Consider the following 26,688-nt stretch of genomic DNA (forward strand, 5'->3'; position numbering starts at 1 on the left):
ATTCTAACTCGCTCATGACCCATTTCAATTAGAGTGCACAATCTGCGGCCACAGGGATGTACGTGGCCGTCCAAAACCTTGGCTTTAGAGTCTCTTCAGCTGCCGCCCAAAGCGGCCTTTTGTTCTTTTAAATTTTATTTCCCATTCAGCGATCAGCCAAACACCGCTGCCTAAAGCGAGCAAAAGAAAAGACAAGAGAATTGTAATCTTGACTTCGTCAAAAGGGGGAAGCGATTGAACCCGCGGAGAGAGTGGTGGTATACATTTGTAGTTCATTAATTTTAATAAACTGCATTTTTTTTAATTTATTTTTTTTGTCCTTGCCCTACCCAATCTTTGGAATGCAGTCCCTAGAATACTACTGAAAACCAAGTTTGTCTGTTGGCTTGAAAAACAAAAACAAAAAAAAAAAATACACATCTCTGGTTTAAATGAGCTGGAGTGTTCCAAGTTAAAATGGAAGGAAGCTGTTCTTAGTTTAAAATAGGGAGCGAGAGCTTTTGGTGTCCTTGATGCTGTGATATTGGAGAGGGCTTTTGAGGTCTAGAAGGCCCAAAGCCAGACAGAAGAGCCTGAGACAGACAGGCCCATTAGTATAACTAGGCAGTTATAGTGACTTAGCTGTCATTCTCACTGAGAAATTGTCTCTTTCAGTCTGTTGGGGTACCCAGAGAAATGAGTTTGTCCCTCTGGATTGCTGTACCAATGCCATGAGACTTAAAATTGGCATTTGCTAGTTTTCTGCTCTAATGATGCCTTTTTTTTTTTAGTATCTGTAATAAAAATAGCTGATCCAAAGAGCGTTGTCCGTCAGTTTTTGTCTTCTGGCTTTCAAGTCTGAATAATAGTCTGGGTGAAGCCAGACAGGAAAGAATAAGATGAACCTCTTGCAGAGACACCTAAAGCAAATATAGGAAACTTGATGCTCTCCAGATGGTTTATATGTTACTTTGCCAACACTTTTGCTATCGATCATGTTGTTTAAGTTGATGCCCACAATCTTTGGAGGCTACCTTGATGCCTATCCCAACTGGCTGGGAATTTATAAGGTGTTTGCCCATACTTTCAGTTATGTTTTTTTTCCTTCTTATTAACGAGTGTTTGGTTATGTTTTCTTTTTTTTTTCCTTTGCAGGTATGATGATCAAATCTCTGTTGATAAGGAAAAATATGCAAGGTAGGCGTTGGAAAAAAAGGGAAGGGATAATCCTAAGATAAAAAAAAGAATACTAAATCCATCCAGCCTTTTGTATTTCAGTCTAAGGAGTTATTTTTCTCTTTGGGTGGTCAAAGTAATGGTTGATCCAGAAAAGAATAGTGACATGGGGTATACCATCCGGAAGGAACAGTCTTGGAAAGATGTTGTAAAATCAAAGCAAAGAGTCCTTGTTATAGAGGCAAGTACATCCCTTGGAAGTGGATTACTATGAAATGAATAGAAAAGATGGAACATCCCACTAATTTATTGGACTTGATTCAGATGAAAATTAAATGCAATTCAAACCCAGGATTGGAGATACTCCTTCCCATCCATATACACATACTAGGTTGAATTCACACAGCCCACTTAGTTTGATGATTGAATTAACCTTTGTTTGTGCTGAGTTGTAACCCAAACAAATTGACTTGAGTTGGTAGAAAACACTAAGCCAGAAAAAAATGAACCTTGCTTGTTGTCAGAACCTATTTGATAGGTGTTGACCAGCTTTAGTATGTTGTGTGAATGCAACCCAAAAAGACTGATGGAGCTCGGTGGTCATCATCTTTCTGCAGCAGAGCAACTTTCAAAGTGATCTACAGTTTCAAAAGAAGAGACATAACTTAATGTGCTGCAGAAGGTTGTTGTCATCTCCCTTTCTTTTAGAGAAGCAGATAGCAGGAACCATCTCAAACCAGTTTGGAAGAACAAGGACGTGGACTTGCTGTACAGCAGTGTCCTCTGTCTGTTGCAGTAAAAAAGAAAAAACAATTGAAAATGAATTGATTGGTTGGGAAAGACTACAGAGCAGAGCCATGCTGGCTCAGGAATTCTGGGAGTTGAAGTCATAAAAGAGCCAAGGTTGCCTACCCCTGTCTTAAACCATCATCTTATTGGCAGTGATGCATGACCCCAGCCACTTAATACAAACAGGGCCTGTCAGTAAATTAATTAGGTTTGAGTGAACAGGAACAGGTTTGGTTAGTTGGGAGAAAGCTGTTGTAGTTGGTGCTGCACAGACTCATTTGGGAAAGGAACTGTGCAACCAGGAGTTGCTACAGAGAAGCTTGATCTTACCTGCTTAGTATCTTGAAGCAGAAACATTGGAAAAAGACATGATAGAGATCTTCATTGATCAATGGATTTAAGTTTTGGGGAGACTTCATAAAATGTCTTGGGAGGGCTTGGTATTAGTCTTCACTTGAAAGAGAGCTAAAATTATTGCAGCATAGTATCAAAAGTGGTTTTTATTTTGAAAAGGCAACTGGATGGATTCTTTTGAGGAAACACAAGACCAGGGGTCTTCAAACATGGCCCTTGTATGACTTGTGGACTTCAACTCCCAGAATTCCTCAGCCAGTGTGCACTCTGGCTGAGGAATTCTGGGAGTTGAAGTCCACAAGTCATAAAAGGGCCAAGTTTGAAGACCGCTGCACAAGACGTTTTGCTTCCTATCCTGGAAGCTTCTATAATGGGAAGCGAAACATCTTGTCCCCCCCCAAAAAAAATCAATCCAGTGGCGTTTTTAAGACAAAAACCACTTTTGATACAACTATGACCTGGATAACTGAGAATCTTCATTAGACATATTGTAGCATAGCTTCTTGTCTACTGGTTTGGCTACACCATCCTCCCTGGCTCTTCTTAGAAGTAGCTCAGTGGTTTTTCAGAAGCCCGTGCTATGGTTGACAAGAGAGGCGATGTATCAGGATGGCTTTGTGGTCTGACTTCCTTGCCCTTGAGGTGTTGTTGAATATTTGGATACAATGGGAGCAGGCAAGTGGTGATGTGTGGCAAATGGGCCACGGAAAATGCATGGATGTTTCTCATGTGCATTCACACAGTCAGAGGACACCATCACTTTCTCTCATCCGCATATACCTCCATAGATGGAACACGTTTTATAAGTCATAAACTCTGTGTCAGGAATCCCCAGTCTTGGGAGCTGGTGAGTAATTCTGAATTTTAGGAACGTCTCATAGCTGCTGTTACAAGACATCTGCCTTGGGGGAGGTTACTTTCTACTGCATTCTACCGTTTCCAAGAAATATTCTTTCTAGTCTCCATTTATTGTTCTCTATCTTTCTTCTTCTTCTCCTCTGGATGTGGTCCTGAATAGAACCTGAGGCAACACAGCCTGAGCCAGTGATGGTGAACCTTTTAGAGATCACGTGCCCAAACTGCAATCCAAAACCCACTGATTTATCGCAAAGTGCCAGGGCCGCATCAGCATTGTGGTGCCCCCCGGGGGGGCAGGGAGGTGCCTCTTGAGTGCTGCCTCTGGCATGCAAAACCCAGGGGCGCAAAAATGGACCACCATGCTGCGTGCAAAAATGGCCGCCGCCGCACTGTAGGGTACAGATACAAGGCACTGCACCATGCAAGAATGTAGCAAGGCTAGTATCATGCAGGCATTAGCCCCACTCTATTTGCAGTGTGTGCGTGCTTGTGGCCCATGTGTGCACACACGCATGTAAAATGCTTCCCTCTCCCTTTTCTTCCAGTCCACCAATTGACAATGTTTGGTGACCTCTGCTTTATCACCTCTACTTGAGCTTGCTAGTCGGTTGCTTTGCCTCCTTTGTGCTGGGCGGGGCTCCTGCTGCGGGCGGCAGTGGCGGCCTGATGGACCTGCTGCTGGTGGCAGTGACACACGTGCCAACAGAGAGGGCTCTGAGTGCCGCCTCTGGCACACGTGCCATAGGTTCGCCACCACTGGCCTGAGCTATTTCCTAAAAGCCATGCACAGCCTTTGCTCCAGGCTGGAACTTAGCTCCAAGCTAACTTCCTGGGAATAGATCTATCTCAATAAAATAGAATCAGCTTAGAACATGGAGTTTAAGACAGTTACTTTTGGATGACTGATTGGGGCACCAGACCCTTGCTGAAAAGCGAGCAAGTCTATCTGAAAACAGACAAGTTATCATTTTCTATACTAATCTGTTGCCTCATGCCAACATTTTTTGGGTGCAGAACATCACCCCGCTTCCTGCCCCTGGCCACTCTGAATATGTCCAGATCACATTTCCCTGTCCCTTCCCTCCTTATTTCCAATTATCTTCCATGCTTCAGTGGAGGAAATGGGGAGTTGGCTTTAGGCATGCAAATCCTCTGTCTGTTTTAGAAGATGGTTGTGTTGAGAGAGAAAACAGAGATATTTAAGCAATCTACATTCTGGGGGCTGTGTTCAGTGAAGCTACAGGAGAAATGCAGAATATGCAACTAACAATAGAAATGAAGTTGCCAAGCATTTTCCCCAGTCCCCCCACCCCCCGCCCCTTGTAAAAAGTATCCAGATTTATTGCTTGTGCAAAAATGCTTGGAAGTTTATATATAGTATGTACGAAGGTAGAATGGGTAATCTTCACTTCGCTCTTATATAAGTAATACTGGAATGAAATGTTAATGAATTAATTCAAACACCCGTTTATGCAAATTGCAGAATTCTGTTCGTGGAGCAGAGTCTGGGTTGCCTAGACAGCCATTGTTACTATTGTTCTGGTTGGATGGTAACATGGTACTTCCTAAACCGCATAAGAGTTTGCTGAGAAACTGACTAAATATTCTATTAAGTTTTGTTCAGAAACTGGGGGAATGGTTCCATTTTCCTTGTTCTCCAAGCTTTCCTTCCAGTTTTGGAATTTTGCTGCTCCTAATTGCTTGCCTTCCTCAAGATGCAAATTGATCGCGCTGATGCAAAGTCTCCCATGTATTTCATTCCATGCATGAAACTCCCCGGCTTGCCAAGACCTACCTGTTTCATTTTCAGTGAAGGAGGAAGATCTGCCCAGGCAACGAAATCGGAGTGTGGATCTGCTTCCTCCATTGCAATTTCAGGTTTTGCGGACAGGGGGGTTCCATGTGTGTTCTTGTGCCTGTTAAAACCAGAGTGATGTGCCCTTATTTCCTAAGCAAGGGGGGGGGAACCCAAGAGATGACCTTGGCTGGGAACATCAGTGCCTCTAGACAAGAAATGCAAACTGTTGTTTCCCACCCAAATGGCAGGATTGGTGGCTGAAATTAGCAGGGATTTGGGGGAGCAGAAAATTTGGTAGACTTGATACCTTCAGAGAAAGACCCTCCTCTTTTAGCACCCATGAGCTCCTCTTGATGAATATTGAACACCCACCGTCCAAAGTGGAAGCTGACGTTGAAAGTCCACGGTTTTTTTTGCAGTGGAATGGGTGAGACTAATGAGGATAGTATAAATATTGGGTGGGGGAAGGATTGGCCCACCACTGGACTGGATGTAAAAATGACCAATCCTTTTTTATTATTATTTTATCATTGCTTTAATTTTTCCTACCTTGTTTAGCTCTCAAGAAGAACCTGAGGAGCAAAGCCACTTCACCCAACTTTTTTTTGTTTCTCCAGGCTATACCCTTGGGCTGCTCTGTCTACCCATAAACCAGCATCCGTATAGATCAAGGGTAGGCAACCTTGGCTCTTTTATGACACGTGGACTTCAACTCCCAGAATTCCTCAGCCAGCATGGGGGAACTGTGGCCCCTTCATGACTTGTGGACTTCAACTCCCAGAATTCCTCAGCCAGCATGAGGGAACTACGGCCCCCTCATGACTGGTGGACTTCAACTCCCAGAATTCCTGAGCCAGCATGGGGGAACTATGGCCCCCTCATGACTCATGGACTTCAACTCCCAGAATTCCTGAGCCAGCATGGGGGAACTATGGCCCCTTCATGACTCGTAGACTTCAACTCTCAGAATTCCTGAGCCACCATGGGGGAACTATGGCCCCTTCATGACACGTGGACTTCAACTCCCAGAATTCCTGAGCCAGCATGGGGGAACTATGGCCCCTTCATGACACGTGGACTTCAACTCCCAGAATTCCTCAGCCAGCATGGGGGAACTGTGGCCCCCTCATGACTCGTGGACTTCAATTCCCAGAATTCCTGAGCCAGCATGACTCAGCTTGGAAACCTCTCCCTTTCCCCTCAGCATGGCTGGCTCAGGAATTCTGGGAGTTGAAGTCCACAGTCATAAAAGAGCCAAGGTTGCCTACCCCTGGTGTAGACTGATACTCATTTGCAGCGCAGTCTTACGTGTGTAGATCGGGAAACAAGAATTGTTGGGTGCAACTGGGTACAGGTAGTCCTCAAGTTACAACCATCATTTAGTGACTGTTCAAAGTTACAACGGCACTGCAAAAAATGACTTGCGACCGTTTTTCACACGACCTTTGCAGCATCTCCATGATCATGTGATCAAAATTCAGATGCTTGGCCACTGGTTCATACGCATGATTGTGGCCATGTCCCAAGGTCATGTGATCCCCTTTTGCAGCCTTTTGACAAACAGAGTCAATGGGGAAGAAGCCGGATTCACTTAACAACTGGGTTTCCAACTTATCAACTGCGGAGATTGACTTAACAACTGTGGCAAGAAAGTTTGCAAAATGGGGCAAGACCCACTAAACAAATGTCTCACTTAACGACAGAAATTTGGGGCTGAATTGTGGTTGTAAGTTGAGGACTACTTGAATAAGAGCCATAATGGCGCAGTGGTTAGAAAGCAGTATTGCAGGCTAACTCTGCCGACTGCCAGCAGTTCGATCCTGGTTGACTTGGCCTTCCATGCTTCTGAGGTCGGTAAAATGAGGACCCAGATTGTTGGGGGCAAATATATTGACTCTATAAATTGCTTAGAGAGGGCTGTAGAGCACTGTGAAGCAGTATATAAATCTAAGTGCTATTGCTATTAAGAGCTGTGGTGGTGGAGTGGTTAGAATGCAGCATTGCAGGTTGATTCTGCCCACTGCCAGGAGTTCGATTCTGACCGGCTCAAGGTTGACTCAGCCGCCCATCCTTCCTGGGTCAGTAAAATGAGGACCCAGAGTGTTAGGGGCAATAGGCTGACTCACTTAGAGAGGGCTGTAAAGCACTGTGAAGTGGTATATAAGTCGAAGTGCTATTGCTATTCCCAGCTAAGCATATCTAGTCTGCTAGCTTACCCAGCCCTATAAATCTGAATGAGAGCCACTAACAGTGGCGCTCTTCTCTCCCCCCTGGTCCTTGCGTTTCAAGCCTTTGGGATGCTCGGCCCTAGGGTCACCCCTTTCGAGTCCGCCCTGGATCTGCTGTACCGATTTCCAAGCACTGCATCTTTTACCGACAGCATCTCGCTTTCTCTCTCGGTTTTCTCCTTCTCATGTGTGCTTAGGGAGAACCATAGTGAGATCGAGAGACGCAGGAGGAACAAGATGACCCAGTACATCACCGAGCTCTCTGACATGGTGCCCACCTGCAGCGCCTTGGCGCGCAAACCCGACAAGCTGACCATCCTACGCATGGCAGTGTCTCACATGAAGTCCATGAGAGGCACTGGGAACAAATCTACCGATGGAGCATATAAGCCTTCCTTCCTAACCGAGCAGGTGGGTGGCTTTGTAAAAGGCTGTGTAGAGCCGGGGCTGGAGAAACAGGGGCACATTTTGGATATGTGGTCCCAAAGGTGCTTTTTTTTTTTTCAGGAGGCAGCTAGAGTTTTTTGTTTCTTCTTTGATGACGCTTCGCTTCTCATCCAAGAAGCTTCTTCAGCTCTGGCTGGATGGTGGGGAATGGAAAGGTTTATGTTCCTTGCAGACAGCTGGTCATTTGCATTCTTTTAGGGAGTCGTTGAGGCCACTTGGACACTTTATCTGTGTCCTCAAAGTCACCGGAGTGATGCAAATGGGTGTGGAACCTTTTTGGAACTGCTGAAAGGACTGTATTGTAGTCTACAACACAGTCCTTTCAGCAGCTGTAGTCCTTTCACAGTCCTAAACCTCCAAGTGGCCTCAATGACTCTCTGAAAGAATCCCAACGGTGCTTTTTCACGAGGCAGCTGGACTTTCTTGTTTTTCTTCGAAGACGTTTCACTTCTCATCCAAGAAGCTTCTTTAGCTCTGACTGGATGGTGGTGGTGGTGGTGGGGGGGGAATAGAAGGATTTATACTCCTTGCAGACAGCTGCTACTTTGCATTCATTTTGACCTGTTACAGTGAGGCTGGATTGCAGCTAGTCCTGTAAATTTCTTCCATCTATCGTTAGATCCTTCTCCTTCCGTTTAATGGCACACAATTCTTCCAAGGGAGAATAGCTTGGGTTGTTGGTTGTTGGGTTTTGGGTTTGAAAGGTGGTGAGTGAATGTCCTGTCTTTCCTAGTACAGTCAGCTTTCTGCACTCATCTGTCAGGCTAACCAGGTCAACCAGATTAAAACAACAGTGTTGTTGTCTTAAACACAGGTCGGGACTATGTTTAGTCATATCTGCTGTAGAAACAAAATCTTGCCAGCCTGAATGTGATTCCTCCTCCCTCATTTTGACTGCCAATGAACTAGAGAGGGGCTTGCCTGAGGTGTTGTCTCAAGTTACTTTCTTGGAATCAGCTCAAGCCCCGTTTATCTAATCATTGCCTTGATAACGGCTCTTCCTCCTTCCTTTATGCCCTCTTCTTTGCTTCCCACCCTTCCATTCATTCCCAAGGAAGAGTTCAGAACCAAGGCAATCCTGGGGGCTGCAGAAACCTCTTCTATATTTCTGTTGGTCTCCCATCTAAGTACTAGCCAGGTTCTTCCCTGCTTGTTATTAGCCCACTTAAAGATGGGAGAATGGGTTAAGAAGTCTTTCTTTGCTCATAGTGTCCCATGAGCAAAGTCCTACAGACTTCCACTGTCTGCTCCACCGCTGTCAGCCTCATGGCAACCCAAACCGGTAGCTCCTATCTGAGATGCTCTTCAAGTCTTTGCCTTATGTTGGGCCTTCGGTTGCTCTCGATGGAGCTAGAACAAATGTGTTCTCAGGCTACCTGAACCCAGGGACGTGTAAATCTCAGTTCTACCTCCAGACATGGCTTCACTTGGCTGCTAAGCATAAACTTTGCTGAAAGCTCCTAGGCACCTGATATAATGTGGCTAGGTAAGAATGTTTATGGCGAGCTAGAATAAAGTCACACTGAATTGTTGATTGCCCTCTGTCAAAAAGTGGGTGCACTCCACCCTTATAACTGTGGCTTGTTGGTTTCCTCCACCTTTCCCATTCTCTTTGCCTTGTGCTTAATGGCCTTGAAGCTAAATAACTGACATTTCTGTCCTGATGCTTTTCATTGACACTTACTGTCTTTTTGTTATATTTAAAGTGTTGTCTAAAAGTATTTATGGATAATTAACTTTTGGTTTTGCTGTATACACATACACACATAAATTGTTTGTGGTCCATACCACATGCTACCTTAGTGTAAAAAGAGACTTGAGTCATTTATGATTCATTGGGTTGTGGCATCCAGCCTGGGCCTTAAACCTGATTTGATATTTTATTTTGGCTGGGCATTGTATATATATATTCCAGAGAGTAGGAAAAGACAACATGATGTGAGAGAAGTAATGATCTGTGTTTGCTAAAGTTGAGAGAAATAAGAAATGGGCAACAAATCATAGTTAATTTGGAACAGGAACACGGTTGTGATTGGGTGGTGTGTGGGGCGAGAAGGTAACTAAAAGAGGAGTTGGCCATTTGTGTGCTGTGTGATCCTTCTGCTGAACCTCACATCCAAACTTGCCTGCCCTTTCTCAAACTCAAGACTCCAGGAGAAAAAGAATGAAAGTCATTGACCATATCCAGGAAGGACTGGGGCTGCTGAAGTAACAGCTGGAATACAGTACAATTGTATTCAAAGCACTTTAAATGTTTGCAAAGGGTGTTCTGTGCATACTAGATTGTACTAATGCATTGATCCGTGTAAATTTCTTCTATAATTAAAGCTCAGAGGCAAAAATGGGGACGTATCTTTTGGAGAAGGGAACGGTGGTAAGACAGTTCGGTTTTTTTCCCCCCAGCCAAAATATGGCATCTATTTTATTTACCCAGAATGCTCTGCATGGTATAGCAAGAACGACAGCCCACAAGCATGGCAGTTAATTGCTTAGTAATTGTCAAAACGTAACCAAAAAATTACTGAAGAAGCGTAACAAAGAAGTGGGGCAAAATACAATGAATAATACTCAGATGCAGGGACCCATGTAATTTTAAGGCATATATTCCAAAACAAAAGGAGAGGAGCGTGCAAGCAAAAATGGTAAGTGTTATAAAATAATAATGATAGCACAAGATGTCCTGTCTACAAAGGGCTTTAGCAGTAGGGAGTCTGATTTCTTACATGCTTGCCTTCCTTCTCTCAAGGAATTGAAGCACCTTATTCTTGAGGCGGCTGATGGCTTTCTCTTTGTGGTGGCTGCTGAAACAGGCCGAGTGATCTACGTCTCGGACTCGGTGACGCCCGTCCTGAACCAGCCCCAGTCCGAGTGGTTTGGCAGCACCCTCTACGAGCAGGGTCACCCGGATGACGTGGAAAAGCTGAGGGAGCAGCTGTGCACATCTGAAAACTCCATGACGGGTCAGTGGTCCCTCGAACAGCTTCGCTTCGCTTGTGCGGGACACCCTAATGCACACTTTCCTGTCCTGAGAGCTCCAGATGTTTTGAGACTACAACTCCCAGACTTCTCAGCATGTCAGGAATTCTGGAAGCTTCGATCCCGTAGTTCAGGGGTCCCCAACCCCTGGTCCATGGACTGGTACTGGGCTGCGGCATGCCAGCAACTGGTCCGCACAAACAAGCAAAGTCCCATTCGCGGGATGCAGGTAGCACACAAAACCACACACCCTCCGGTCCACGGAAAAACCTCTCTCCATGGAACCGGTCCCTGGTGCCCAAAAGGTTGGGGACCCCTGCCATAGATAGAGGGCTCCACGTTGAAGAAGCCTATCTTAATGGCTTGAGATCCCATACAGATATCTACTTGGATGCAAGTCATTTGAAGTTAAGCAGGTCGGTGGTGGCTTGTTCTCTGAACATGGTGTTTAGCATCCAAATGTTACATCACCAGGCTAGGTGATGCCCTCAGTGGGACTTTGGTGCTTCAACTAAAGTCCCGCTGAGTATGTCACCTCGTGATGAAATGTTCGGAAGCTAAAAGGCAAGCTCGGAGAACAAACCACCACCAACATCCATCCCCCGGGCTACAAATATTCTCTAGCATTTCGAAGATAAGGAGGCTTAAGATGACACGTCGCAGGCTGTACTTTATTTATTCAGTTATTAAATTTATATGCTACCCACCTCACTCTCAGTGCCTCAGTACAGATAGATGGATTGGGGCAAAAAAAGGACACATCGGTGCAGGAAAAAGTAATAGCAGGATGGTAGCCCATTCTGTTAATTAAGTAAGAATAATTGCATCCATGCTTACTTTGCACCCCCCCCTTCCACTGTTCTTCCCAGTTTCTCCTTGTTTTCATCAAAGAAACATTTGCCTCATCAGCTCTTTTCTGATTTATCCTCTTCCTCTGTTGTTTTTGTGTCCTTTGGGTTGTTGATGGTTTTTCACTGCACCGTCTAAAATTTAATTTCCAGCTGTGCTGACACAATAATTTTTTTTCTCTCCCAGTGTTAAATAGATTGTGTTTGGTTATGACAGTAAAAAAAAAAAAAAAACCATAAAGGGCGTAAGTTTGGAATGCACACAAGAGAAGCCTGGGCAATTGGAGGTCTTCTGTGGTTTGGGGTGAAATGCATATCGGTGAGAACAAAGGGAAGCAAAGATTATTTGCACCGGTGATGCAGTGCTGATCTAGGAAGTTTGTTCCTGTTGTCTTTTCTCTTTTTTCCTTTGAGCCGCTGCCTCGATTTCATTTTGGCCATCGCTTCCCCTGTCCCTTGGCTGGGCTGCTGAGTTTCCATCTACAGTAGTTGTTTGCGAGAGATGGGGGGGAGTCTTTGCCTCTGGCTTTTGCGCACGTTTTTCTTCTTCAGGATTCTCTGTGGTGTTTATGGATCTGATTTCTTTTCCTTTTGGAGTGCTGACCCTGAATGTACTCTTGTTTTTCTCTGAAGGACTTTCCTCTGCTTCTGTTGCAATTTTTTTTTTTTTTTGCATGAAATTTACAAGGGCTCAAAAAGACAATAATAGATTGTTTTTGTTTTCCTCTTTGGGTCTTTCTTCCTTTTGTCTCTGTTTCTCTGGCATCATAATTTTCTATCTGACATCCCCTCCTTCCTTCCTTCCTTCCTTTCTTTCTTTCTTTCTTTCTTTCTTTCTTTCTTTCTTTCTTTCTGCCTATTTCATTTTTCTTATTCTTTCTCTATCTATCTATCTACCTATCTATCCATCCATCCATCCATCCATCCATCCATCCATCCATCCATCATCTCTAGATATATTTATATCTGTTTCTCTCTCTCTCTCATCTATCAATATATCATCTCTCTCTCTCTCTCTCTCTATCTATCTATCTATCTATCTATCTATCATATTCATCCTATCTACCTACCTACCTATCTATCTTTCATATTCATCCTATCTATCCATCCATCCATCCATCCATTATCTCTAGATATATTTATATATGTTTGTCTCTCTCTCTCATCTATCAATATATCATCTCTCTCTCTCTCCCTACCTATCTTTCATATTCGTTCTATCTATCTATCTATCTATCTATCTATCTATCTATCTATCTATCTATCTATCTATCTATCATATTCATCCTATCTATCTATCTATCTATCTATCTATCTATCTATCTATCTATCTATCATATTCATCCTATCTATCTATCTGTCTATCTATCTATCATATTCATCCTATCTATCTATCTATCTATCTATCTATCTATCTATCTATCTATCTATCTATCTATCATATTCACCCTAGCTATCTATCTGTCTATCTATCTATCTATCTATCTATCTATCTATCTATCTATCTATCTATCTATCTATCTATCTATCTATCATATTCATCTATCTATCTATCTATCTATCTGTCTATCTATTTATTATCTGTCTGTCTGTCTATCTGTCTGTCTGTCATGATATCTGTCTGTCTGTCTGTCACATTTTGGAACCACCCATCTCCCCCACATATCTATCTTATATTTCCCCCCCTTCCTCTTCCTGACCCTCCTTTTTTTCTGAAGCTCTCAGTTGACCAGTCTTCTATGTTCTTGACACCCTCTCCATATCTTTCTTTCTGACACTTCTTCTAACTTTATTTAACCTGCCCTCCCCTTGTCCAATCACTCCCCTTTCTCTTACTGACTTCCTCCTCTTCATCCCAAATATTATCTTGCAGACTTTTAAAAAAAATGGCTTTGAATTCATCTCCTTAGGAATGAAATACAACAAAAGAGCTGCTCATTTTCTTTCACCCAATCCCCAGTTCCACCAATGCTTTCACAGGTTTTTGGAAAAGGCATCAAATCTTCTTTGTTCCAGCCAGTTTTTGTGGCTAGTTTGAGACTCTCTGATCTACTGAAATGTTTTTAATGGATGGTATTTGTTATTTTTTTTCCTCCCATTGGATTGTTTCGCTTTAACCTTGCATGGGTTAGCAAGCTTGGAAGGAGAAGCCGGGAGGACCATAGCAAAAGGGCTATTTTTTCCTCCCAGGGGAGAGTAATGCCTTGACTTTGAACTGGCAAATCATTTGTCTACCTCCAGGCCCTTTCTGAGTACTGCAAACAGATTTTTGTACAGAATAAAAGGTCAACAGAAGCCTTCAAAGACCTGCACTGCTGGATGTCCAGCTGTTCCCACCTCCCCCCCCCTTATGTTTTTTTTTCCTCCACAAAATCTAGTTTTCTGCAGGCAAGGGGAGATTTAAGTGAGTTGATCTGGCATCAAATCCTCGATTAGATTTAGGAATCAAAGGGCTTTTAAAGGATCAGAGTACTTTCTTTTATCTTCTTTTACATGTCCCCACCCTGCCAGAAATAAAGGTTTCAGCAAAACCTGTCTAAAATAATGATAAGGAAGGATGGAGATAGCCGTTCTTTTGTTTATTTGTGGTGTGTTCCAGATACTTGCCTAGCAGAGGAGATATCAGGATCATATATTTTTTTAAAAAAAAAAACACAAGTGGGCTTATGTGTTAGAGTGATTTAAAAATACAGTTGAACAATAGAGAGAGAAAACAAGAGACTGGGCAACTGAACATAATTTGCCACGAGGCACACAACTCCCTCAATGTGGCTGCATTTTGGATTACAAGATCCAACATTCCCAGCCATCAGACCCACAAGCATGATGTGTAGGATAGACATTGTACTCCAAGTGTGTTTCAAGAGTGCCATCTTGGAGAAAGCGGAGGGTCTTCAAACACCTTCCCCAACCTGATGCCTTCTCCACATGTTGAGACTGCAGTTCCCAGAATTATTAAGCAGAATAGACAAAGGGCACCATGTTGGATCAGGTTTCCTGATAGCTAGAACAGTTTACCAGTGGAACAACTTGCCTCCAGAAGTTGTGAATGTTCCAACTGGAAGTTTTTAAGAAGAGATTGGACAGCCATTTCTCTGAAATGGTATAGGGCAGTGGTGGCGAACCTATGGCATGTGTGCCAGAGGCGGCACTCAGAGCCCTCTCTGTTGGCACACGTGCCACCAGCAGCAGCAGCAGGTCCATCAGGCTGCCACCGCTACCCGGAGCAGGAGCCTCGCCCAGCACAAAGGAGGCGAAGTGGCCAACTAGCATTTTACATGCGTGCATGCGCACATGGGGCCACGAGCACGCATGCATGGGGCCACCACTACATCCATTACTATACAAGGGATAAAAATGCCAAATCCAGACAGTCTAAACAAAGGGCTGAATTATGTGACCAAGCATAATAAAAATATTAACCCCTTGGGTAATCCCATTGATCATTGAGATCATTATTGATCCCTTTGATGTCCCCTGGTGAAAAGCCATTGAACAAATCGGAATAATGTTTTAGTGTGATCTTAGAAGAAATGACTACTCACTCAAAAAAAGCATTCCCCCCCCCCACTTTATCACGTATGCTACTAGTTCTTCATAACTACCCAGCTTTTCATCCTGGCGTCTTTCTAACTTTTTCTTGAGAAGCTAAAGACTGAAACTGGGAATTTCTATATGCAGTGCACATGCCATGATCCAGATCTCCATCCCTGCCCTAAGACAAGCCTTTTATTCTATCTGCACTGTGGGAATCACAATGCTATAGTGTACAGTATTTCTTTTTTCAACAGACATGGCATCTATCAAAGCTTAGAGAATAAAGTCATCTCTTGTTTGATTGCTTGAATCCCACTTTACCATAAGCAGAAATCCCCAGGATAACCTATAGTAATGTTTTTAAAAGCATAAAATGGGTGTCACTACTAAGAAGGCCCTGTCTAATTTTCCCACTCGCCATTCCCAGAATGTACGTAAGATGGGAGGATATATTAAGGACACAACATATATAAAAAGGCAAAGAGTGTAATGAGAAAGATACAGCATTATACTCAAGACCATCTGCTTAATAGCTTTGTAGATTCTTCCTCTTCCATGCCCTTACAAAGCAGAACAGCCATGGAAAAAGGGATTCAGCCGTGTCACATGCATTTTAACTTGGAAGATGCTAATTTTAATCACTTGTTTTGAGACAAAGAGAAGGAATTCTAACTCCTATTAGGGGATATAACGTTTGTCATTTGGCTTAAATTTTTGAAGGAAAACAATGTGGGTTTATGGGGGAGGGGAGGGGAATGAAATCTTCCCTAATCAAGCTTGTGGCTTGCATTGACTCCTCTGAGAAATAGTTGATAGGTTAAAGTTTCAGCAAAACAGATAATCAGGGGGCTGAAACAATCCCTGCTTTTTTCTTATTGTGTAACTGAAAAACATGACTAAGCAGATTCAGCGGGTCTTATTTTGTTTGGCATGTAAACACGATTGCGTTCTCCCATTTGCACTGTGATTTTGTAAGGAGCCATAACAGGAAATACGCTTACATTATAATGGAAACAGTGATAGAGCAGGGATCGGCTTATTTTGATTAACTGCCTTTTATTGAATTAAAGAACACAAGTTTTGCAGGGAATCTGTACACACACATACGCACAGTCTACTGTAACACTAGAGTCTGAGCCTTGTAAAACAGTAGGGAGTTTGCAGAGATTAAAACCAGGGAAAAACAAGTCTGCCTTTCAGAAGCCATCAGTTCTGCAGATGTTTATAGGTTCAGCAGCTGTATGTGGGGTTAGTTCGATGTCCGGCTGCAAGGAATGCTGTTAGCAAACAAAGTTTGCACACCCAGAGAGAATCCAGATGTTGAAGGAGTCAGATTGTCTATGTGCAATGGAAGATGAATTAATCAGCAAAACAGTGCTCTGGTAATGTGTGACATCAGACCAAAGAGAGGATGCAACAAATTTTAACACTCTGAGTCACTCTTGAATAAACAGCCCCAGAGTTAGAAAGAGAGAAATTGTTTTGAAAAATGGACTAAGGTATGCTAAGAGCTTTTATGACTGGGTTCCCTTACGCTAAAAAGGCATGGTTTGTTATATAAACTACTATTGGCCCCACACAATTTTCTAAGATTAAAACAAAATTCATTTTTGTTTTAGTACACAAGAATGCACTAAGATCGTGTGTTTGAAGGCAAGGATAATTCAGAATGGCTGAGATTCTGACCTTTGATTCATAAGCAATTTATCTGTCTTGATAGAAGGAAGGTAACAAACTAGGAAGAGCTGGGCATAGCAAACCAGACACTAACAAGGAAGCGAGAACTTCCTGTTACTTTTGAAGCCAGATTTGCCCTAACATCTCATAAGTGAAAACCAACTTCAGATCCTGGCATCCATCTTCAGTTTGTTGGGACATACAGACTGGGACTTTTGTTTGGAATAAATGTAATAGAAAGCAAGTTTTGACTTTGTTCCACATGAAAAGTTTGACGTTCTTCCTTCAAAACGTATCATATTGCTCTCTTCCCACTCCTTCAAATTAAATTATTTTCTCAAGGCAACATATTTCCAATTCTTTCAACTCTCTTCAAAAATCTTAATTTCTAATCTCCCCATCATCCTTGTTGTCCTTCTTTGAATTATTCCAGATTGCATCTTTCTTAAAGGACTGGGGCTTCAAAGGGAATGACTCAAAAGTAAATGTCACATGCCAGTGAATTCCCCATTCTTCTCTCCCTTTTGCCTTCTGAACATGACCTAAAATGAAGACTATGGTTATTGCCCTTTTATGTTTGACCCTTTCCTCTAGCAGAGCTATCAGCAGTGGTATCCATAAATATCCCTAAATTTGGGTAGTGGCGTTTACATTTGTTTTTTGTTTTTATGTCTTTGACCCATGCTTTCCATGTAGTAGTAGACTTATATCTCACTCCATAGTGCTTTTACAGCACTCTTTAAGCTATTTACAGAGTCAGCACGTTGCCCCCAAAAATTTGGGTCCTCAATTTACCAACCTTGGAAGGATGGAAGGCTGAGTCAGCCTTGAGCCGGTCAGGATCGAACGCCTGGCAGTGGGCAGAATCAGCCTGCAATATTGCACTTTAACCACTGCATCACCATAGCTTATTGATATTGTTAGTAATTCCTGAGTAAATGGAGAGCCAACCTTGCTTCAATAAGAGGAGAGTTTGATGGGTGGCGTCCAAATTGGATATATAAATGGTGGCCTCAGTTTGTAGGTTGACTTTTGTGGTTGACTTTGATTTGGAATCCCAGAGAAGTTCCCGGAGGGAAACACAGTCAGCAGAAAAGGAGGGGGGGAATTCTTCCTGTCTTTGAGCAGACCTTACATGAAGCAGGTAAAACAAAACCCTGCACTAATCATAAATTGGAGAGGTAGATGTTGGAATTTCCATATCATTTCTGGATAACTTGACCATTTATGTACTGTAGTGTTTTACTTTTTTTTTTACTGCATTTAGCCACATTGTAGTTTTGGGTTAAGCACATTCTCAGTCTTAACCCCAGCAAGATCACTTTTGAAGTAGACACGTTTTCTAAATTGGGACCCCCAAAAAGTTCCGGGTTAATTATTAAATTTATGGTCATAGGCCAAAGATGACCCATAAGAAAGAAATTAAATGTGAGCCATTATGGGAAGCTGGGAAAAGAATGGAAGACAGAACAAACATAAGCAGTGGGTGATGAATTAGTGGACCGCGGGACAGTGGGTGATGAATTAGTGGACCGCTTATGTCAAAAATGCCAACTGAGCCCAGATGAGATGGGAAGAAGTATTTCGGATCCTGCAAAGGATACTGCTCACGTGCATATGAGCATCAGTGAGAGAGAGCATAAGCAAATAGTCATTCTGTCTAAGACTTGCAAATTCCCTGACTTCTCAAACGTTCATTACAAATCAAGGGAGAGCTTGATAAAAGGACTTCTATGGGGTCTTTAGTGCTCTCTGAGCTTGCTTGTTTTCTTGCAGGCGTTTCCTTATCCAAACTAGGTAACACCATCAGGATTAGGAAGGAGTGGGGTTGGCTGTCAGTTCATATTCTATCTAGACCAGTGGTTCTCAACCTGTGGGTCGGGACCCCATTTGGGGTCGAACGACCATTTAACGGGGGTCGCCAAACAACGCAGTCCGCCATTTTTTCCCCCTTTTCCTTAGCTGTGCTACTCCCTTTTATTCTATTGGCTTTTGAAAGCCAATAGAATAGACTCTCTTGAATAGAGTCTAATTCTCTTGGCTTTCAAAAGCTAATAGGAATTGTCCAGGCTGTCTCTGCCCTGCTGAGCCCGCCAAAAGCCCCATTCTGCAAACGGTGCTGCACCAGTTGAGTAGTCCTTGACTTACGACCGGTTGAGTAGTCCTTGACGTACGACCGGTTGGGGTCGCGGCATTAAAAAGGTTGAGAACCACTGATCTAGTGGCTTGCCCTGTCAGTGTTGGTGGGGGTGGTCTTAGAGGTTTGGTCGGACTGTTTACTGTTGACTTATTTGGCAGCTCCTTGATTGGGGTATTGTTTATTTGATTGTTGGGACTGGAGAATGATAGAGCATTGGGTAACAGGGCAAAACAGCAAGTACCGTGGCCAGCATCAGTTCACAATTACAAAGCCAGCTAAAAAGCATTGCCCCAAGAAATTCTAAAGTCATTTTCAAGCAGCCTGAGAAAAACAACCTCCTTCATGGGGGGAGGAAAACTTTCAGGAACACTATTAGTTTCACAATTGGAGAAAACCTTGTTCATCGTTTGTGGTTGAGGGCCTCTCTCTGCCATGCTTTCATGGAAACCTAACAGCAAGTTGTTTTTGAAGGTTACTAGAATATTAGTCACAAGAATAGGCACGTATTAGTAAGCCTTGCTTCCAGAGAGTTTGGAACCACATTCTAGTTTATTGTGATTAAAACAATTTTAATATTACTTGCTTCTATTTTTGATTAAGCTCTTCATCATTCGCTTTTCTGTATCTTTACCTTACAGGTTTCTCATTTCTTCTGTATTAAAACAAACGAGAAATAGTTCAGAGTCTACCAAGATTCTTCCGGTGTTTTGTTTTTTTTTTAATTCCCGTTTTCTGTTGTTTTTCCCAAATAGCCTGTGGAATATTTTTCTTGGAGTAGAGTCTTTTCTTGGGGGGGGGGGGATTGTTATTATTATCTTATCCAAGTGAAACTGAATTCCTCTTGTAATAAGGCAACAGCAGGGAACATAAGAACGAGTGCGCAGGGGCATTTAAGGATATCAAGATTTACCTCTGTCTTAGTGAGACTCTGGCTAGGTTTGTGCAAGTCTTCTGTAGCTGCTTATCTTGGGTAGTTTTTTTTCCGAACCAAAAAAAGATGCAGTAAAAACAAGGACATGGATCATAGCTTGAGTGGTAGACTTTCCTTGCATACTGCATTCACACATTGCTGTAAGAAGCTTTTGTTATAGTTTGTTGAACAAGTCGTAAGAGCCTGATACCAGAGAATAAGATGGTTTATGCCAAGGGTCCCCAAACCTTTGGACACCAGGGACTGGTTTTGTGGAAAAAAGTTTTTCTGTGGGCCGGAGGGTGCGTGGGTTTTTTTTTTCTGCCTGCATCCCACGGATGGGGCTTTGTTTGTTTGTGCGGACCGGTTGCTGGCATGCTGTGGCCCGGTACTGATCCACAGACCGGGGGTTGGGGACCCCTGGTTTATGCTGTGTCTGGAATAAAATTCATGATAGCCTAGAGGTTTTTATGTGAACCAGGGCAGAATACCTGTTGCAAAAACTGGAGAATATAGGTTAAAAGTATTTGTTGCCCTACTTTCTCAGTCATCTCTGAAAATAAGGTCATTGGACTGTATGATTCAGGAGAAGAACTGGTGTCTGCTGGTCATCTTTCAAGCATCTCCTACAGCATTCCTAACTGAAAATGTAAGGAGTCAAAAATATGAGTGTGGGCAGTTGGCGTCATTAAGGTGTCCCAGGCCAGAAAACGCATCACATGGAACAAATTATGCTTTTTGTAAATGTCTCAGCACTGGGAGCGAAAGAAGAAAGAATCACATAGGTTTTCCAGCATGCGACTTGACTGTTAGCATCAAGCATGAGGGTTTTTCCCTTCTTCATTAGATGATTTATGACTGAGGTTTTGAATTCATTGTCTTGTTGCAACAGGATCCAAATTCTCAAAATATATGCTTGCTTTCATTGAATGCTTTGTTTCTTCTATACACGGTATAGATGGATTGTAAATCCTTCAATTCCAATCAACCTTCTTGGCTTCTGTTGGTTTAATATGGTTTTACTTGCCATGGTACAATTATTTGAATATCTTGGACTGATATAGATAGATAGATAGATAGATAGATAGATAGATAGATAGATAGATGGATGGATGGATGGATGGATGGATGGATGGATGGATGGATGGATAGATAGATAGATAGATAGATAGATAGATAGATAGATAGATAGATAGATAGATAGATGTTGTTGTTGTTAATTGCGAAGTCGTTCCGACCCATCGCGACCCCATGGACAATGTTCCTCCAGGTCTTCCTACCATCTTCTGGAGTCCATTTAAGTTCACACCTACTGCTTCAGTGACTCCATCCAGCCATCTCATTCTCTGTCATCCCCTTCTTCTATTGCCCTCAATCTTTCCCAGCATTAGGCCCTTCTCCAGTGAGCCCTTCCTTCTCATTAGGTGGCCAAAGTATTTGAGTTTCAACTGATAGATAGATAGATAGATAGATAGATAGATAGATAGATAGATAGTCATTTTTTACTGTGGGCACAATAATACACGTTATGAAATTTTGTTGCTTGCTCTCAAAGTGTACACATACATAACACACATTTAAAACATATTATATACAACATATGTATAGACCTACATCCTTACATATAAGTAACATGTAAATATTAATCACTGTCCATCTTAAATACATAACAGAAGAAGGAAGCTTGCGAGTTCACAAGGTTAATACTTTATGGAACAAAACTCTGACCAAATCTGGATGTTCTGCTTCGGATACCACGAAGCCCTCTCCTCCCAGAAGGGAACAAGGAAAACAGGTCATGAAGAGGATGTGTAGTGTCCCAGACAACTTATGGACCCTGCTCAAGCATGCTTATATGCCATGTCCTGGATGGGAGGGGGGGAACTGCCAATCATCTTTTCGGCCATCCTCACCACTCTCTGCACCACCTTCCTGTCTGAAGCAGTGATGCTTCCAGACCAGACTGTGATGCTGCATGACAGGATGCTCTCGATCATCCCTCTGTGGAAATTGGTAAGGACAGGGGAAGGAAGATGTGCTTTTTCCATGCAACCCAGAAAATGCAGGCGCTGCTGTGCCCGCTTCACCAGGGTCTTGCTGTTGAGCGACCAAGCCAGCCTACTTGATAACTGCACACCCAGGAATTAGATGCTGCTCCCTAGGTGAATCATTAGATGGTTACCAGCATCAAATTCCTGGGTTTGCAGCTAACAAGTAGGCTGGCTGTTAATGTGGTTTTACTTGCTACGGTACAATTATTTGAATATCTTGGTCAGCAAAGTATGGCTTTCTAATTCTGCAAATCTAATCCTCTCTTTTCATTGTGGCTGATGGAAACGAGAATTCAACAAGATCTGGATGGTTGAGCATTGCTTTCAAAGGGGTTTGAAAAATGGGACAGATGATTTTTTTTCCTAATAAATAAACCAAAACATCATTATGATTGCATAGAAATTGGCATAGGTTTAATCTATGCCTCCTACAAAAATTGGTATCATAGTCCTAAGAATCTCAGTGGCAGAACCTCTGACGTGTTTAGAATTTGAGTAACACATTCAGTGCTTTCATGCCAGATTCATGCCAACAGGGCATTTTAATAGGTGTGCAGCTACAGCAAGGCCACTGAAAAACAAAACACTGTTGGTATGTTTCGGTGTGAGTTCAGATGTGCAGCAAACTAGCTAATGTGAAATGTCCCATAGGTGAAAGGTGTGACTCCATATGGTTGATGCAGCTATTGTAATGGCTTGATTAGTCTATTCTGCTTTCTCTTTCCTCCTTGCTGACAGTATAGTATGCAACTGTAACACGCTTTTGAGGGACTGTATCCTTAGCACTTAGTAAAATGATTTGAAGATAGACTGTGCTGCTCTACGTCAAACGGACTTCTTGGTGAGCAATCTTTTCCTTCTTTTTGTTCTCCTTTGCACTCCCCCTTCCCATTCTGTAGGGAGGATTTTGGATTTGAAAACAGGCACAGTAAAGAAAGAAGGACAACAGTCTTCAATGAGAATGTGCATGGGATCCAGGCGTTCCTTCATATGCAGAATGAGGTATGCTATTTCTGCTTTCATCCTTAAGAGAAGACTAGAACCTTCCTCCTAGTCCAGTACCTTAATCACCACACCACACTGGTATTCATCCATCCATCCATCCATCCATCCATGGAAGAACCTTGGAAGTCTTCTAGTTCAACCCGCTGCTCAAGCAGGAGACCATTTCAGACAAATGGTTGTCCAATCTCTTCTTAAAAACCTGCAGTGTTGGAGCACCCACAACCTCTGGAGGCAAGTCGCTTCACTGATTAATTGTTCTCACTGTCAGCAGATTCTCTCTAGTTCTAGGTTGGTTCTCTGCTTGATTAGTTCCCATCCATTGCTTCTTATCCTGTCTTCAGGTGCTTTGAAGAATAAGTGCTATAAGTTAACTGTCAGGAAAGAATGATCCCAAATGCAAATTAGCAATTTTCAGAAAGTCATGCTTGTTTTCATCAATAATATCCATAAATCTGCAGCTTGTGGTTTTTTGTTTTTTGTTTTTTTTTTTTGCAACTTATGAAAGAGTCAGTAGCTCACATCCTTTCCTTGGTTGTGTTTACCAGAACTTAATCATGAGATTGACCGTGGAATGTGATCCATTGTGTCATCCTACTATATTATTATTCAAATTATTATTTCTGAGACTTAAGTTTGGAATGGAAATGTGGCCTTATTTTTGTTTCATAACACACCACATTTTTTATTTATAAGGGGAAAGAACACAAATAAGTAAGCACCCAGCTAATTTTAGGCACATGAGCAATTCTTGAGAACATCTTCACTTTTCCAATTTTGAAATATTTTAGGTGTCTTTCTTTAAATACTTTATTTTTAAAAATCCCATTGTATGGTAATAATTAAGCTTGTCTTGAGCCCTTGGCTTATGGTTTAACCATTTTTTGATCTAAAATAAATATTTGGGATTCTTCTAACCATCTTAAGGCTGTCACTAAACGTGGACCACATGGTGTGGACAGCAGCCATCTTTGACTCCCTTAGTTTGCTTTTTTTACCATTTTGTCCAAGAAAGAGCTTATGTAATTGAAATTGCATTTTATTTTATGATCTTAAATTAGCCTAATATGTTTGTGGTGATACTATAGATTTGGTGGTCAGAACAGCTGCCTTTTTTGTTTCTGTTCTTGGGGTTTTTTTTTTAATTCATTTGGTTTGGTATTTACTTGGATTTATCCGTATAACCATGGGATCCAGCATCAAACCCAGAAAGTTTTCGCCTACGTGAGGTTAATAATCAGTGGAATGACTTGTCTCCAGAAGTTGTGGATGCTCCAACATTGGAGGTTTTTAAGAAGAGACTGGACAGCTATTTGTCTGAAATGGTATAGGGTTTCCTGCTTGAACAGGGGGTTGGACTAGAAGACCTCCAAAGTCCCTTTCAACTATGTTATTCTATTCCAGGGGTCTTCAAACTCAGCCCTTTTACGACTTGTGGACATCAACTCCCAGAATTCCTCAGCCAGGCACGCTGGCTGAGAAATTCTGGGAGTTGAAGTCCACAAGTCATAAAAGAGCCAAGTTTGAAGACCCGTCTTAAATCTAACAAACAAAATGGAGGCTGGCTGAGGAATTCTGGGAGTTGAAGTCCACAGGTCATAAAAGGGCCAAGTTTGAAGACCCCTGTTCCATTCTGTAAGGTTGGGCTTTTATCTTTGGCTAGTATCTCCCCTCCAGTGAGTATATAAAGCTACAACGAAATGACTTCTGGATCAGCCTATGGAGAGAAACAAAAAGAGAACAACCTCTTTAAGATGACACTATTAGTTGGTTTATTTCTTCTTACTTATAAGTTGGATCTCTCTTTGATAAGTTTCCATCCATTATTTCTTATCTTGGCCTCAGGGTGCTTTGCTCAATAGATTGTCCCACTCTTCTTTGGGACAGCATAGGAAACACCAACCCAGGTTCTTTGTGACTTCAAGGCCAACACAAAGCAAAGCAAACACCAGCCTTCTGTTACAAAGGTTTCTGACTGCAGTTGTGTTACTCCATTGTTTTAGTTTGTTCTCTGCAATCAAGTATGGTTGCTAATGGTCTTATGCTATTTCATTTCCAGATGTGGCAATGCTCCGTTGGATCATTTACCTCTGAACAGGATAGCAACCATGAGGAAAAGATACCGGTTGGTGTTTTATGTTCCTTCTTTGACATAAACCTTAGTTGGTTTTCTATATCTTTAGGGGTCGGGGTCTTCAAACTTGGCCCTTTTATGACTTGTGGACGTCAACTCCCAGAATTCCTCAGCCAGGCATGCTGGCTGAGGAATTCTGGGAGTTGAAGTCCACAAGTCATAAAAGGGCCAAGTTTGAAGAGCCTTGCTTTAGGTCTTTATCCAAGACAAATGTTGGCCTATTATGCTTGGGTTGACAAGATAAGGCTCATAAGCATCAATTCATATTCTTGTAGCATCAATCTCATATTCTTGAGATCAGCTTTCACAGTGATGGCAGAGGTGTTCATGCTTGACACATGGATTCTAAGGAATTCAACAAATGTGCCTGTGGGCTAGCTGAATTTGAACAGACCCATCCAATTATAACTTTGGCAAAAGGGTCCAGGTGAGCACAGAACAATTCTTGTGCTTATTCCAAACTTTAGGACAAAACCACAATTATTCCTAGTGTTGGAGCCTAGCATCTGTTTTCTTAAATTGCAGGGTTTAAAATATGCTCAAAACAGGATTTATTATTTGTCATGGTTCTTGTTAATTACATTTCATGGGGAATATAATTTAACAAAATACATGTGGTTTGTGCACGTTTCTGCTTAACGACTGTCTGCATACATTTGCATGTGTGTCTGTGTCTGTGTGTCTATAATCTGCACTTAAATATAGATCTGTGTACATTTAGCTATATCCCAAATAGAGAAGACCAAGAAGATAGTGTTAGAAGGAGGGGAATATAAATATTGCAATAAATTTGGTGGCTGTTCCTTTCGATTGCTTCTTTCCACATATATGCATTTGTAGATTTTCATATCCCACATGTTTTTTTCTGCTCAAGGATTTGAGAAATGACATCCATTTATTGGCAATATATATTTTTTTTAAGTAATATCGACTTCCGGATTATTTTAACACAAGAAATAAAAGAAATCAACTGTGGCTTTATACTGTATATGACTCACCCAGTTTCTTCTAAAGCCTCTTTCCGTGGCTTCTAGTTGACGTAACGGAGCGCCTGAGTTTGGACTAGGGGCCAAAGAGAAAACATCTCTGCTTCAAAGGGAGCCACTTTGATTGAACTATGAAAAGAGGATTCAGAGAGGGGTAGCAATAAATTTGAAGGATTGTCTTGATTGAAAAACAAACGTGGTTATTTTTTACTCTTTGCTTTCTATTCAGAAACGGCCTGGGCCCAGTGAAAGAAGGGGAGGCACAATATGCTGTGGTCCACTGTACCGGGTATATAAAGGCTTGGCCCCCAGCAGGTAAAAGAGACAAGGCAGAATTTTGGTTTTCTTTCTTTCTTTCTTTCTTTCTTTCTTTCTTTCTTTCTTTCTTTCTTTCTCTCTCTCTCTCTCTCTCTCTCTCTTTCTCCCCTTCCTTCCTTCTTTTCTTCCTTCCTTCCCTCCCTCTCTCTTTCTCCCTCCCTCCCTCTTTCTAAACTGCCATCTTTCTTTCTTTCTTTCTTTCTTTCTTTCTTTCTTTCTTTCTTTCTTTCTTTCTTTCTCCCCTTCCCTTCCTTCCTTCTCTCCCTCCCTCCCTTCCTCTTTCTAAACTGCCATCTTTCTTTCTTTCTTTCTTTCTTTCTTTCTTTCTTTCTTTCTTTCTTTCTTTCTTTCTTTCTCTTTCCCCCTTCCCTTCCTTCCTTCTTTCTCTCCCTCTCTCTTTCTAAACTTCTTTCTTTCTTTCTTTCTTTCTTTCTTTCTTTCTTTCTTTCTTTCTTTCTTTCTTTCTTTCTTTCTCTCTCC

The 26,688-nt window shown here is 42.2% G+C and overlaps 1 protein-coding gene across 5 annotated transcripts in view; it reads left to right on the forward strand.

The window, feature by feature from the left end:
* Nucleotides 1–26,688, forward strand: part of ARNT2 (aryl hydrocarbon receptor nuclear translocator 2) — an 83,447-nt gene that overhangs the window by 18,701 nt on the left and 38,058 nt on the right. For 4 of the 5 annotated variants that reach the window (XM_039359142.1, XM_039359146.1, XM_039359145.1 and 1 more), the window contains exons 4-8: nt 7,380–7,593; nt 10,376–10,589; nt 22,668–22,770; nt 24,830–24,895; nt 26,120–26,205. In XM_039359142.1, coding sequence (XP_039215076.1) covers nt 7,380–7,593; nt 10,376–10,589; nt 22,668–22,770; nt 24,830–24,895; nt 26,120–26,205 — 683 coding nt within the window. Of the gene's footprint in view, nt 1–4,479; nt 5,035–7,379; nt 7,594–10,375; nt 10,590–22,667; nt 22,771–24,829; nt 24,896–26,119; nt 26,206–26,688 lie in introns of those variants that run through there. The other variant, XM_039359147.1, reaches the window with a different exon arrangement.

The sequence above is a fragment of the Crotalus tigris genome, unplaced genomic scaffold (genome assembly GCF_016545835.1).
Source record: "Crotalus tigris isolate CLP2741 ecotype Arizona unplaced genomic scaffold, ASM1654583v1 scf7180000019068.10715455, whole genome shotgun sequence".
Taxonomy (NCBI): domain Eukaryota; kingdom Metazoa; phylum Chordata; class Lepidosauria; order Squamata; family Viperidae; genus Crotalus; species Crotalus tigris.